At 39.6% G+C, this 14,685-nt stretch overlaps 1 protein-coding gene across 4 annotated transcripts in view; it reads right to left on the bottom strand.

The window, feature by feature from the left end:
• LOC125238764 overlaps positions 1-14,685 on the bottom strand; it is a 40,753-nt gene that overhangs the window by 15,695 nt on the left and 10,373 nt on the right. For 3 of the 4 annotated variants that reach the window (XM_048146194.1, XM_048146197.1, XM_048146198.1), the window contains 3 exons: positions 7,291-7,393; positions 6,223-6,463; positions 4,619-4,704 (listed from right to left, as the gene is read on the bottom strand). In XM_048146194.1, coding sequence (XP_048002151.1) covers positions 4,619-4,704; positions 6,223-6,463; positions 7,291-7,393 — 430 coding nt within the window. Of the gene's footprint in view, positions 1-4,618; positions 4,705-5,655; positions 5,803-6,222; positions 6,464-7,290; positions 7,394-14,685 lie in introns of all 4 variants that reach the window. The other variant, XM_048146195.1, reaches the window with a different exon arrangement.

The raw sequence follows: 14,685 nt of genomic DNA, 5'->3' as shown, positions 1-14,685 counted from the left end.
AAATTCTTATCGGTTAGGTTAAAATCCATTTGGATTCGACCCATTTCAAGGGTAGTTTTTCGTGACTACTCACTCACAAGGTAATAAGACCCATACTAAAACCACACACCTCATCTTGAATGGGATGTATTTGACAATCGACATATTTTAGGGCCGATATCGTCTAGTGAGAACGAGGCTCTTTTCAATATTTGTTTCCTTGTTATGTGTTCGAATTTGTGAAGTTTAGTATCATCAAAACATTTCTTCATTTGATCATGATATGGTACCAAGTTGAGGTACATGCTTATGTCATTTAAGGTTTGTTTTATAAAAAAAAAAAAAAAAAAACACATCCAAACAGATCTTAAGTCAGTATATTTTATTCAAGTATGAGACATGCGCCAAAACATGTGGCTGGAGTGATTAGGTAGAGGAATTGGTTTGAGTTCCGACAATGGAGATTGAAGGCTCTGGACTTATAATGAGAGCTCTAAAGGTTTCTTCGTAATTGCGTGGGAAGTTATTGTGAACTCGTTGAAATTATTACGATAATTATTCCGGTCCAACAGTGTGGATGGAATGAATATTCGCCGCGACCGGGGAACGAGCTAGCAAGAACGGGTTAGTAGGACCTATCAGATTCACAACCTGATATCCCTGGCGATGCGTGGACTCTGAGGAAGGAGTTATCATGGTTCATTGTCGAGATTCTGATGAGCTGATTTCAAAACTGAGTCGCTAGCAGTTGCATAGTATTGGAAAACACACCACACGATTAGAAATGGGGGGATATTTCCGACTGATCTAGAAATATTTTTCTTTTATTCTTTTATTCAGTTTTATTGCTTCTTTTGCTAGATCAGATTGCAATTTTTTACAAAACTACTTTGTAATTTGTAAAAAAAATCAATCTTGGGGGCGAGTTGTAACAGAACAAGCGTCTATGACGAGGAAATGGACTCGTTATTACATATAAAACTTACGGCGAATCAACTTTTCCTTGACCAACTTTTTGGTGCATATTTCCTTTGGGATTTCATCGGATATTTTGATAAATAATACCTTTGAAGCTTTATCACATGTATAGTCACGTCTTCATTCATAAAATTCACTATTATTTGATGCAAAACAGGTTGGAAAACCGTATTTATCAACAAACTACGTTCACATGGACGGAATACTGACACTGACAGTTGTCAGCTGCGTAACGTTCCGATATTATGTCTTGGTTTCATTTACAAGTCAAAGAGGTAATAATCACTGATATTGATTATTATACTTTCTGAATATATCATTCAATGTAACAATTAGGAATAAATGTGATCTTTCATAGCGAAGTTACTTACTAAATTGATTTAAACAATCTTTCACAAAATAATATTTACGTAAAAGTATTTATCGATTTACTTAACGCTCCATTATTGGACTACATAGGTATCAATTCCAATAGCTCTGTCTCTTTCTAAAACAGCTGCAATCTGCACGTGTTAATAGGCAAACATCCGCGTGATGATCGTGAACTTTATTACGTAGGGCATATGACTTAGTAAACAAAGCATTTATGATCTTTTTCTTATGTGCGCGATTTAATAGCCGCCTAGTCGGAGATACGTCGGAGATAGGTCGGATGTCGGAGATACGTCGGGGATAGGTCGGAGATACGTCGGATGTCGGAGAAAGGTCGGAGATATGTCGGATATAGGTCGGATATAGTCGGATGTCGGAGATAGGTCGGATTTACGTCGGAGATATGTCGGATGTCGGATGTCGGATTTAAGTCGGAGATAGAGGCTATAAAAGGGTCGGAGCGAGCCGACGCGTGTCATTCTTACAATATCCACAAGACTAACAGTGTCTCTGGCTTTCGTGTGTTATACTGGTGAGTGAAGTTGTTCTGCTATTATTTCTCTGTTTGTTTTTACTTGGAAATTATTCTAAGTGATTGTAAACTTTGAAATTGTGTCTTTGTTTGATTGTGCGGGGACAATATCGTCGTACAGTTGAACTTAGACCTGTGGTGGAATTGCTTTACTGTCAGTTGTGGGGTTAATTTAGTGTTCTATTTATAGTGTAGTGTTATATTTAAATTGTTGTGTATAGTGAAGTTTTCTGTGCTTTGTTTCATGAGTGCCGTCAAGCAATACAAAGACTGGGTCGATGTATGGCTGGTGCTTGGAGATAAGTCTGTGTTTGGTTTTGTAGGGAGTAATTCTTGCAAAACTAAGCTTAGATTATAGCACGTAAAGGAAACGTCATTCGTTTGTTTAGTTGGTCAGTAAAATTGAACTTAGTAATTTTCTATGGGGTTATTTTGTGAAAGTTATAAGCCAGATCATTGTTTGTGACAGACTGTTGTCCGGCTAAGCGCTTTATACCTTACGGTGTTAAACATAAGGCGTTTAGGGGTCTTTTTGTTCCAAGTGGAGGCTTGGGCGTCTTTATTTACTTACAAAAGGCGTATTTTCTCACCGGTCTCAAAGAGTCCAACTGTTAGATGGAAGTGAGGACTTTCACGATTGACGAAAGACATTAGGAGTAATCCTTGCTCACTGAAGTCGGCAGTATTTGAGGCTGGGGTCCTATATATATATATATTTATTTACTCGGTGCTCTGGTCCATGCTGGCGTTGGTTGCTGGGGATTTCGGTTGTGATCGATCCACATCTAAGTAAAGTTGATCGCAGCTGGGTCTCTCATGTGGCTGGTACTGGTGTGTCCTAGAATACTGGATATATACACGGATAGGGCGATCTACTCTCTGCTACCCTAGCCCGCGGGCAAGAGCAGAGGGGGGGATCTGACCGACACAAGCCTATAGGTTGCCTATCTCAGCTTCGCTGGCTGAACTGTACAGTTCTAGTAGGGATACACTTGTACATATTCTGAACACAAGATCTATGGTAAGTGAGGGTCTGTGTTTCAGATATGTTAGAGTAGGGAAAACAATAGGATTAGGGTAGCGTCACACACTATTTCTATGAAAGTAGAGTTTTTTTATGATTGGTCTTGGAATTGGTCAACGTGTATTGTGGAGAAATAATTTAACTACTACTATTTATATGGTTTAAATGGACTTTAAATGTGGTGTTTACTATCTTAAAATATGTGGTAAAACTGGTAATTTATAAAAACTCTTATTACTTAATTTATTTGAGTGAAATTAATAATTGTGGTAGCAATTTCTGATTTTTCGGTGTGGCTGCGGGACACTTAGTGTTGCTAACTAGTTTTTCAAGGTAAATTCTATCAAATTGGCTAGGGAAACAAACTGTCTTTTGGAATAAAAGGATTTGTTTGTTATAGGGCCCAGTGGCATGCGAGCGCCGTCCACTGATGGAAAGTCTAAAGCTTAGAAAAGTTTGACTTACTTATTTCTTATAAAAGTTAGCAACTGCTCGGTGTTTCGATAAAACATTAGAAAGATCGAGAAGTTATGGTCTATTAGCAGTATTGGGGAAAAGGGGGGTTTAGCTAGGGAAAAGAAACAAAATAAAAAGGGGTTAGTTCGTAGATAGATAGCCCTTCAGGCTTACTTGGCATAGGACTCTCAATAAAGCAGTTTGATTGAGATTAAGGATCCTATTCCGCAACGCAAGTTCGTACCCAAGCCAGGATCACTAATAGAGCGTAGCGGTTGTTTTCTAAAATATTTTTTAATATTTATTTCATGTATGTTTCACTCACTAACTTTTATTCTAAAATTCCTTCATCACGTCATTAATTTTCTCACTCATAACTTTCTAGGCCTAAACCTGATAAAATACTCTTCTATAACACTATATTATTATGCTACAATAACCTTTATTCTTCTCTAAAATATAAATAAATAAAATTTTAAATAAATTAGTCAAAAATACAGCTGATACTCATTAAAGGATCTAGGTTATCGCGGTTCTCATCGAAGGGTTCTACTTATTCACGCTAGACGATCACAAGGCCAAATTTAAGGGGTATATTTAAAGGGGGGTTAACTATAATGTTGGTTAGTCAAGTAAGTAAGTAAATAAGTAAGGTGAGCGGAGGTTTAGTTACAAGGCTTGTCCGCTATCATTTTCAGGGTGTTCCAATGATGATGATGATGATTTTTTCATGTTTTTTTTTCAAGCCAGAAAGAAAACCGTTTTTTTGCAACCCTACATAAGTACACGCTCATATTGAGCGTGCAGCGGGGAGGGCGCGCGGCGTGCATGTTAAAAAACAATTGAAGCTCATTCAAGTGTCCTCAGTCGACGCTGCTTAGTGTGTACGCACAGACAGAGGAGACGCCACAGGCTTTTTAGCGGCGAGTTCACCGGTTCATATTTTTTTTATACCACGGGTGGCAAACAGGTATACGGCCCGCCTGATGGAAAGCGGTCACCGTAACCTATGGACGCCTGCAACTCAAGGGGTGTCACGTGCGCGTTGCCGACCCATTAGAAACTTGTACACTCCTTTTTTGAAGAACCCCATACTGTAGTTCATCGGGAATACCTCGACAGGGAGCTCATTCCACAGCCGGAACGTTCGTGGGAGGAAATTCCTCTGAAACCGGACGGTGCGCGACCATTTAGGTTGTAAGGTGTGTGGATGAGCGCCCTGTTGATGGCGAGCGGTGCGACGATGAAAAGTATTTGTATCTTTAGCTGTAATTTACCTGGAGTGGTCTGCAATTCCTTAACTCTTCTCGAGTAGTCCTGGAACGCAGCTGCAAGTGCATACGTCAGTCGCCTCGCCGCATTTCTGGAAGTAACAGAAAACATACGTATTATTTTTATTTTATAGTTATTATAAAGCATTGCTGAGGACAGGGAAAAATGGCGCAAACTGGTGTTCGACGGGCGTAAAATTCACGATGAGGCGTGGCTTAAGGCACTCACAATAGATTTTGCTATATTTCCGAGCTCATATACCCCGGCAACCTTCAAATCAAGAAAGAACAGGCATCTTCTGGGCGAACTCACTCCATCGTAGGCCACGTCCTTGCCTTTGGCTAGTCTGTGGCCAAGAGTAAGCCCATTTATAATAAATAAAAATAAAAAAAACAATCAAGCGAGTCAAGCGTCAGCATCCCGACACCTGTTCGTCACGGGCGCATTACACTTGCATGGGTTGTGGTCGCGTCGGCCGCTCCCGTATTGGCTTACACAGCCATGAAAAATGCTGACGCTCTGCAACCTAACAAGACACTGTTTTAATAATAGTCTGTAATAGATTTAAAGGCCCATGATGATTGATAAAACAGAGTTATGATAGAAATTTTACAAAATTTCTTAGAGTTATGCCTGAGTAGACGCTTGCGATGCGTAGCACTCTAAGCAACGTCGATTCAGGACACTTGTATTCATGAGCTGGGGGGTTACCATGAAGTGCTAAAGCCGTTCAGTTTAGGTTGAGAGAGAGGGACGAAGCTATAGCAGTTCCATAGCTCCGTCCCTCTCTCTCAACCTAAACTGAACGGCTTTAGCACTTCATGGTAGCCCCCCTGAGCTTCAATTGTTTGACATGCACTATGTAATGCGGCAGCCCAGCCACGACATTGGTCTAAGCGCGACAGCGGTGAGCGGCGTAGAAGAGAGGCCTATGCTCAGCAGTGGGCGATGAAAGGCTGATATGATGATAATGACTAAGTAATGACTGTTTTATTATCATTGGACGATTTAAAGTGACCTTGCGTGAGTGAGTGGACCTTACCTGGATTCACAGACGAACGCATGACACTCAAACGGATTCAATCCCTTGACATCAGCGTTGTCTTTAACAATAATCATGGAGAAAACTCTAGTGTAAACCAAGTCTTGGACTCCGTATGAGATGGACTCGATATTGAAAAAGGCAGACATGTGTTCGAAGTCTCGGTCCGGACTGGATACTTGACTGATCTTAATGTCTATGACTGTCTTGGTAATGACGAATGACGAATTCGTCATTACCAAACTAAAATGGAGTTGAGCGGGACATGTTGCTTTAGGCAGAGTGGTGGAAGGTGGACTAAATGGTAGCCATTTACAGATGTCACAAGCGCTTGGCATCCGTTGGCTCGTTGGGTGGACGACATCCGGAAAATTGCGGGTCAAAACTGGATGAGACTAGCTCAGGACCGGGACAACTGACGTAGAAGAGAGGCCTATGCTCAGCAGTGGCCGATGAAATGCTGATGATATTAATGATGACTGTTTTATTGTCATTGGATGATTTAAAGTGACCTTGCGTGAGTGAGTGAGTAAATGGTGATTGAGTGAGTGAGTGAGTGGACCTTACCTGGATTCACAGACGAACGCATGACACTCAAACGGATTCAAGCCCTTCACATCAGCGTTGTCTTTAACAATGATCATGGAGAAAACCCTAGTGTAGACCAGGTCTTGGACTCCGTATGAGATGGACTCGATATTGAAGAAGGCAGACATGTGTTCGAAGTCTCGCTTCGGGCCGTGGTGGATGCTCTCCAAATGGACGCCATCGACGGAGATGATCAGTTTCACGATGGGGAGGATTTGACCTGGAAAGGTTGAAGTTATTGATTAATGGTGGTATTTTGAATACGAGTAAGGTGGTATTTTGTAGGAGGTAGGGCATAGCGAATGATATTCCGCCTTGTGTGGTAGGGCACAGCAGCGGATATCGTCTCGCTCGAATCTAGAGCAGAGCCCAACTGGGGTAGTACCTCCGCCTTACGGAAGACCGCCGCCAAATAGCACTAGACCCTACTCATAGTGTTGTGTTCCTGTCGGTGAGTAAGGCTGCCAGAGCTCAACGAGGGTGCGGTGTGCTGATGACGGGAGGACTTACGGAACTAACTTGTTCCATCTATTGTCCTTTGAGTCGTCGGCAACCCGAACCCTCCTTAGAACTTATACACTCCTTTTTGCTGTGTACTTAACACAGCAAAAGGGAATGTACAAGTTTCTCATGGGGTGGCAACGCGCATATGACACTGTTTCAGTTGCAGGTGTCCATAGGTTACGGTGACCGCTTTACATCAGGCGGGCCGTATGCTTGTTTGCCACCGACGTAGTATAAAAAAAAGGTTTCATTTTTTTATGCGATAAGAGGCAAATGAGCAGACAGGTCGCCTGATGGTAAGTGATCACTGTCGCCCATGGACACCCGAAACATCAGATGTGTTGTAGTTGCCGTAGGTGCGCTCATGAATTAAAAGGTAAGTATACTGGACTCTGTGTTGACTTGAATGATTTGTCGAACGATAATGATCTGTCTGTGTAATATACCTAGTGGGGGTGGGAAAGCCTTAGCTGCAGCCAGCATATGGTCCACCGGCTACCTCGTACCCCACAACTATCATAGTACATCTGTGAAGTATTGTACCTGGTGGTAGAGCCTTAGCCGCAGCCACCATAAGGTCCACAGGTTTCCTCGTATGCTTGATGCCCCATAACCCTCGTGCATCGCTCTGGCCTAGGTATTTCACCTGAAACATCAGAATACATAATTACAAACTGATTCAGAAATTTCAGAATATACAAATAAGAGCGGTTTCGCATTCCGTCCGATCCGAATAAGATAATAATTTTTGAACAAAAAAAAAACCGCCGCCTTTAGGGTTCTGGTGAAAGCTACTTGCTAATATTGGATTATGTAGAAATGTGTAGGTATTTTTTAAAACTGCTTTTAATGCTTTAATTATTTGATGGCAACACAAATGAATACGGTCAACTGGGGTGACTTTAAAACGCAGGGGCTACTTTGAAAATTTAGTTTTTAAGTCATACTGTAAGTAAATTCGGGATTTTCTATGGTACATTTACAAGAGTATTTATTGATCTAACTAGTTATATGAACAGTTTCAGTAAATAATGAATAATGTTAATTTTAAAGCCATTGAAACACCATCAAAGTAACCCCAAAATTTCCTAAAGTCACCCCGGTTGTCGGTATATGTATGCCGTTAAGGTTTGAGGAGTTTCCTCAAATCCTCATGAATCCGATTATAAGAAATCGAAGCTTGACAAAATTTGACTTGAAAACTCAATATGCTTAACAAACATAACTAAATAAATGTCACCGTTATGAACTTAAATGCATGCTATTTTTATAAAAATACCGAAGTCACTATAAGTGTGCCGTTCAGATCTTCATCAGCAGTTCCACTGCACCAAATGTCACTGTTCTGGACGTAAGTGCATGCTGTTCTTATAAAAATACCAAAGTCACTATAAGTGTGCCGTTCAGATTTGAGGAGATCCGTTCTGACCATCATCAGCAATTCCACTGCACCAAATGTCACTATTCCGTACGTAAATGCATGCTGTTCCTTAAAAACCACAAACACCACCATATGTGTGCCTTTCAGATTTGAGGAGTTCCCTCGATTTCTCCAGGATCCTATCATCAGAACTGGGTTCTGAGAAAAATGGGATCAATCTGTATGCATTCAATCAAAAAAAAAATCAAAATCGGTCCGCTAAGAGAGCGCGCACACGGGTAACTGTTGCTAGCGACTTTTTTGTCCCGACCATGGCCTAGTATGAAAGTGCGCACACGAGGCGACGCAACTTTCATACAAATACGAAAGTCGCCGAGCAACTGTGTCCCCCGTGGGCGCGCACCCTAACGACGGAGATAAAGTATATATTTATTTAAGTATGTATATCGTCGCTTAGCACCCATAGTACAAGCTTTGCTTAGTTTGGGGCTAAGTTGATCTGTGTAAGGTGTCCGCAATATTTATTTATTTATTTATAATTACACTTGTACAACCCTTTCAACGAAAGTGCCTATTTATTATCAACCATTCGTTCAAAACAGGCCACACTTTCTATTGTCGTCTAACGGGACATATTCTGTAATAAGTATGCTAACCGCGTCGCTATTTTGATGCTTATGATGCATAGCTACATTTTTGTGCAAAAAACGGCTAAGCTTGCTCGCGTGCTGAGTATTCCTTTTTATAGGGTTTTTTTAATCCCTGACGCAAAAGCGACGGGGTGTTATAAGTTTGACGTGTCTGTATGTCTGTCGTGTGTGTGTATGTCTGTGGCATCGTAGCTCCCGAACGGATGAACCGATTTAGATTTAGTTTTTTTTTTTTGTTTAAGAAAGCTGAGTTAGTCGGGAGTGTTCTTAGCCATGTTTCATGAAAATTGGTATTTTTTCAAAATTTTAATTTTATTTTAATCAACTGTAATAACATTTAAATAACGAATAATATGAAAGTACTTATAGGCCATACTGAGCAACCGAAATCGCAAAAAAAATCCATAGAAAACGTTAAGGTGAGACGCCTGAAATAGGCAAGGCACCGTTCAAATATTGCGTAAGCGCTATATAACTTATTTTTATATTATTCATTTATTAGTTATTAAAGTGCAGTGACTGCATTACAATATAGTTTACATTACTCTGGAACGAGAAGCCGTGACTTCAACTTTCGCCAAAAACAATATTTTTTTCACCTTTACATAATTCTAATAAGCTTATTGCAATATGGGCCGCTTGTTTAAATTAATAAATAATTAAATGTAAATTACAAATTAAAATTAAAAATGACGCCTTTACTACTTAGACTTACTTTATTCGTCTCTCGTTCTATTTCTTATACACTTTAACTATACAACCTAAATATTTTATTTAATGGTAAAATAATAACAATGTGAAACTTAAAAAATATTTATAAATAACTAAACAAACGATCAAGCCCACTGGTGGCGCGTCGCCAAGCTTGTCCTGACATCTTTTATGTAGGGTTTTAAAGTTCTCGAACCTTAAAAAATATTTATAAATAACTAAACAAAGCGAAGCCGGGAATCGAACCCGGGTCTCCAGCTAACGCGGCTGACGTGATAAACCGCTACACCATCACCACCCCGACCGCCGAGGTAACCTTCGAAATTTCTCTAGTCTGTTATCTTTGAAGGCTAGGCGCCTTTGACCAACTCTAAGGGCTCTCTACTTAAAAAAAAAACAAATCAAAAAATATTTAATGAAATAATTTGATTTGTTCCCTGCATAAATATATTTACTTAAAAATAAGCCCAATTATAAAAAGAAAATTCCATCTAAAAATTCCGAGTTTAATTTGTATAAGAATAGAATTATTGAAAAAGTTTTATTCACTACTAACGATTTTTTAATAATTAATCGAATTAAGTTCATTCGTCGATATGTTCGCGAATAATTAACTCATAAAAGATTAACAGTACATTCAAACAACTATACTCTATAGTGAACTAATTGGACCATGGCCGCCATATTGTATAGACCGGATGTGACGTCACTGATGCATGGATTAACCGTATCCTAGGAACAAATGAGGTAAGTGTGTGACCTCTTGTGACTACTTAGTTTTGAGATTACTAAGGTTAGTTAACCGTAGTTATTCATTTATTAGAAACACTTACAGCTAAAGCACATCTCGGACACTGGCGATCAAATATATGAAAGAGGCGCGTTCCTAGCACACATTCTAAGCTCGTGTAGGTGAACGCGTACCATGCTTGTATGAGAGACATATGACAGGTTGACTGTTCGTATTTTTGACAGGCGGTAACTGTGAGGTAACCGAGAGGGGGTGGGCGGCGCTTTCAGCGGGGAGCGGAAGTGGCCATACTGTACGATAGTACTCTTTATTATACTGTGGCTAAAGTTACAAAATAGTAGTAAAACAACGAACCAATAACAAGCTAGGTATCACAAATAGAAACTGGGCAAGTGCAAAATTACAATTATGAAGTATCTACAGCAATAATTAACATTCCTATACATAATCCATACTAATATTATAAATGGGAAAGTGTGCAATGTGTCTGTTTGTTTGTCCATCTTTCACGAAGCAAAACGGCAGCGACGCACATTGACGTGATTTTAACATCTCTGTTTTTGTGTCAAAGTATAAAATAATAGTTGTCGTTGAAGGGATAGAGAGTGGTATAGGCTACATTTTATGTTATTATATCTGTAAATTATACATTTTGTTCCGTTTGTAACCCGGAAGACCACTTCCCAAAAGGTACCTAAAATGGGGGTGGAAGCAGTGACGTTTTATTTCAATTTTTGTGACATCTTTTTGTAATTTATATTCGTTTAAGCGTCCTGAAAAAGCTAGTACATAATAATTATGTATATAGTCCTAAATAAATCTGCAAATAGCCTTCTCTCGTCACAGGAACTTTTAAACCTGTTTTGACAAATGGGCCCATATACTTAACTTAATATGTGTTAAAACATGGACTTATTGTTAAAATGGTCAAATAGTAAGTAATATTAATAGCGTTAGCCTTAGCGCCATCTAGCCCTTAATCAACCAAAGGTGTAGCGCCATCTAGGCGACCGTTCATTTCTCTCGATGGTTCCGAGGTACCTACGTTTTTAGGGTTCCGTAGTCAACTAGGAACCCTTATAGTTTCGCCATGTCTGTCTGTCCGTCCGTCCGTCCGTCCGTCCGTCCGCGGATAATCTCAGTAACCGTTAGTACTAGAAAGCTGAAATTTGGTACCAATATGTATATCAATCACGCCAACAAAGTGCAAAAATAAAAATGGAAAAAAATGTTTTATTAGGGTACCCCCCCTACATGTAAAGTGGGGGCTGATATTTTCTTTCATTCCAACCCCAACGTGTGATATATTGTTGGATAGGTATTTAAAAATGAATAAGGGTTTACTAAAATCGTTTTTTGATAATATTAATATTTTCGGAAATAATCGCTCCTAAAGGAAAAAAAGTGAGTCCCCCCCCCCCCCCTCTAACTTTTGAACCATATGTTCAAAAAATATGACAAAAATCACAAAAGTAGAACTTTATAAAGACTTTCTAGAAAAATTATTTTGAACTTGATAGGTTCAGTAGTTTTTGAGAAAAATACGGAAAACTACGGAACCCTACACTGAGCGTGGCCCGACACGCTCTTGGCCGGTTTTTTTCTGACTGCCTGACCAGACATATAAGACTACGCGCCATCTTGCGGAATTTCATTAGAACTATTTTCTTCATACTGAACTGTTATCGCATACATCATAATAACAGCGCCCCCTTGACAATAGTCATATATTTCTGAGGGGTTACTATGACGTACTAAAGACGTTCAGTTTAGGTTGAGAGAAAGGGACACCGCTATAGCAGTTACATAGCTCCGTCCCTCTCTCTCAACCTAAACTGAACGGCTGCACGTCATGGTAACCCCCCTGGTCAAGGTACATAGCCGAATGGCACAAACGCTCACGAAACGAAACGCTCGTAGATATCTATCCCTATCGCTAGTGCGTATTGGCGCGACAGAGCCAAACTACTTTTCGCGGCGTTTCGTTTTCGTTTCGCTTCGTAGAAATGCCATTCGGCTACGGGGTCGATTTTTGAGTCTCACTGTCACTAAAATACCGGTTGAAAACGGTGAATTGCCTATTATTTTCAGTGACAATTTTCTGAATTTGAACGCGTGAGACTTTTTTTTTTTGTCAGAGGTGGAGGTAATCCTCATTGGATACTGCCAACCCGGTATCCTGGCAGTATGCCCGACTCAGCTGAGCGTGCTGAACGCGTGAGACTCAAAAATCGGCCCCCATGCTTTATAATATGTCTTTGCTAGTACACACAGGTGACACAGGTGTGAGCCAACGGGGCATCAGAGCGGAACGATTTTTAATCGTTACGCCATTTTAAACTTTGTACATTATACCCTTTGCTAAAAGGATGACTCACGGTACAGAAGTGCGATAAAATGAACGTTAGACAGGCTTTAATGAAGTGTTAGGTACTTACTAATTCAGTTTTGAATTTAAAAAAAATACATATCGTTCTTTAGACCAAAAAAGAGATGGCGGGATGACTTGAACGCATTCTATCCAAGCTGGCAGAATTACGCACATGACAGGGTTGAGTGGAAGAAGCGAGGGGAGGCCTTTGCCCAGCAGTGGGACACTACAACAGGCTAATGAAAAAAAAAAACATATCGTTGTCTGAGTACCCACAACACAAGCCTTCTTGAGCTTACCGTTGGCCTCAGTCAATCTGTGTAAGAATGTCCTATAATATTTATTTATTTATTATTTATTTATACCAAGGATTATTTATATAGGACTAGCTTTTGCCCGCGGCTTCGCACGCGTTAGAAAGAGACAAAAGTAGCCTTTGTCACTATCCATCCCTTCAACTATCTCCACTTAAAAAATCACGTCAAAAATACAGATAAACGGAGCAACCTTCATACTAAGAATTGTACGAAGCGCCACCTATGACGTGATTTTTCCATAAGTGAAGATAGTTGAAGGGATGGAGAGTGAAATAGACAACTTTTTGTCTCTTTCTAACGCGAGCGAAGCTGCGGGCAAAAGCTAGTATAGAACAAATTAAAAAGTAATGAACAAATTAAAAACCGTAAACGTAAAGTTTTATGAAAGAAAAAGTGACCAAGTCCTCTGGTGCCTGAATTTCAATTTATATAAAAACTACTTTAAGACAGCACAAGTTGAAATATTTTCAATAGATTATAATTTGACTTGTGTTCATTAATAAAGTTTTTTGTTGAAGAATTTATAAAACACACGATCAAATGTATAACTATCGGATTTCCTACTGCAGAACAATTATCAGTAATCATTTCATTATTGATTACATGATTACGTGTGTAATCGAATTATTATATTAAGTACCTACTTGGGGAAATTCTCCTAGAAAACGCCAAATGGGCCGGTGAAGAATAGGCCTTAATCAATCAATCAATTCGTTTGTTTTGTTAAATATATGTGAGTGTGTTTAGTAAAACGTCCCACTTTGTCGGTTACCATTAAGGCGAGGTTAAAGCTTTACTTGTATTTTTTAACCCCCGACGCAAAAACGACGGGGTGTTATAAGTTTGACGTGTCTGTCTGTCTGTTTGTCTGTCTGTCTGTGTGTGTGTCTGTCTGTGGCATCGTAGCTCCCGAACGGATGAACTAATTTAGATTTTTTTTTTGTCTGAAAACTGAGTTAGTCGGGAGTGTTCTTAGTCATGTTTCATGAAAATCGGTCCACTATGTCGCGGTCGGGGGTTTTTTCAAAATTTTAATTTTGTGGTTAGGTTATATATGAATAAACTGACAGAGCGGCTTTATAGCAATCGACAAAGTGGGACGTTTTCCGTGCATACTCACATATTTAGATTATAGAAAAGATGACAATAGTGCATTACGATACAAGTGCGGAAAAAAGAAAGTTCGAAACGAGTGGCGATAAATTAAAACACGACCGAAGGGAGTGTTTTAAATCGACACGAGTTATGAACTATATTTGCAGTGTTTTTATATTAAAGGAAATAAATTAATAGTTTAAAAAACACTATAAAACACGCTTTTATAAATGCACGTAAAAGCCAAAAATAAATTATGGATCGTTCAAGTTGTCTCTATTTGTGAGCTGAAGTTTAAAAACTATGTGCTTTTAATTATAATATTTGATTGTAAAAGCGTGGGGCGCTGGAACAGGCAAGACTTTTTGTATAACTTGCTGCTAAATCAAATTATGCTATGTTACGGGAAGGAGGTTACACAGATTGACGCGCTAACTGGAGTTGCAGCATGACTAGTAGGTTCTACATTAAACAGTCAAATCAATTAAAAGTCAGTGTTCAAAGTACCAGTTTGTCGAACTCAGACAAAATATGCGCTAGTAGCGAGGAGAGTCAACAGTCACCGACACTTAGAACGCCGCTTTTTTCCGGTAATCAAAGTACAAAAGGGGAAAGTGTCTACAGTGACAGGATGCAGAGTTCTTGTTCGTGGACGAGATAAC

The sequence above is a fragment of the Leguminivora glycinivorella genome, chromosome 24, assembly GCF_023078275.1.
Source record: "Leguminivora glycinivorella isolate SPB_JAAS2020 chromosome 24, LegGlyc_1.1, whole genome shotgun sequence".
In the NCBI taxonomy this organism is placed as follows: domain Eukaryota; kingdom Metazoa; phylum Arthropoda; class Insecta; order Lepidoptera; family Tortricidae; genus Leguminivora; species Leguminivora glycinivorella.
Note: the sequence above shows the minus strand (reverse complement) of the source record. Positions and strands in the feature narration are given on the sequence as shown.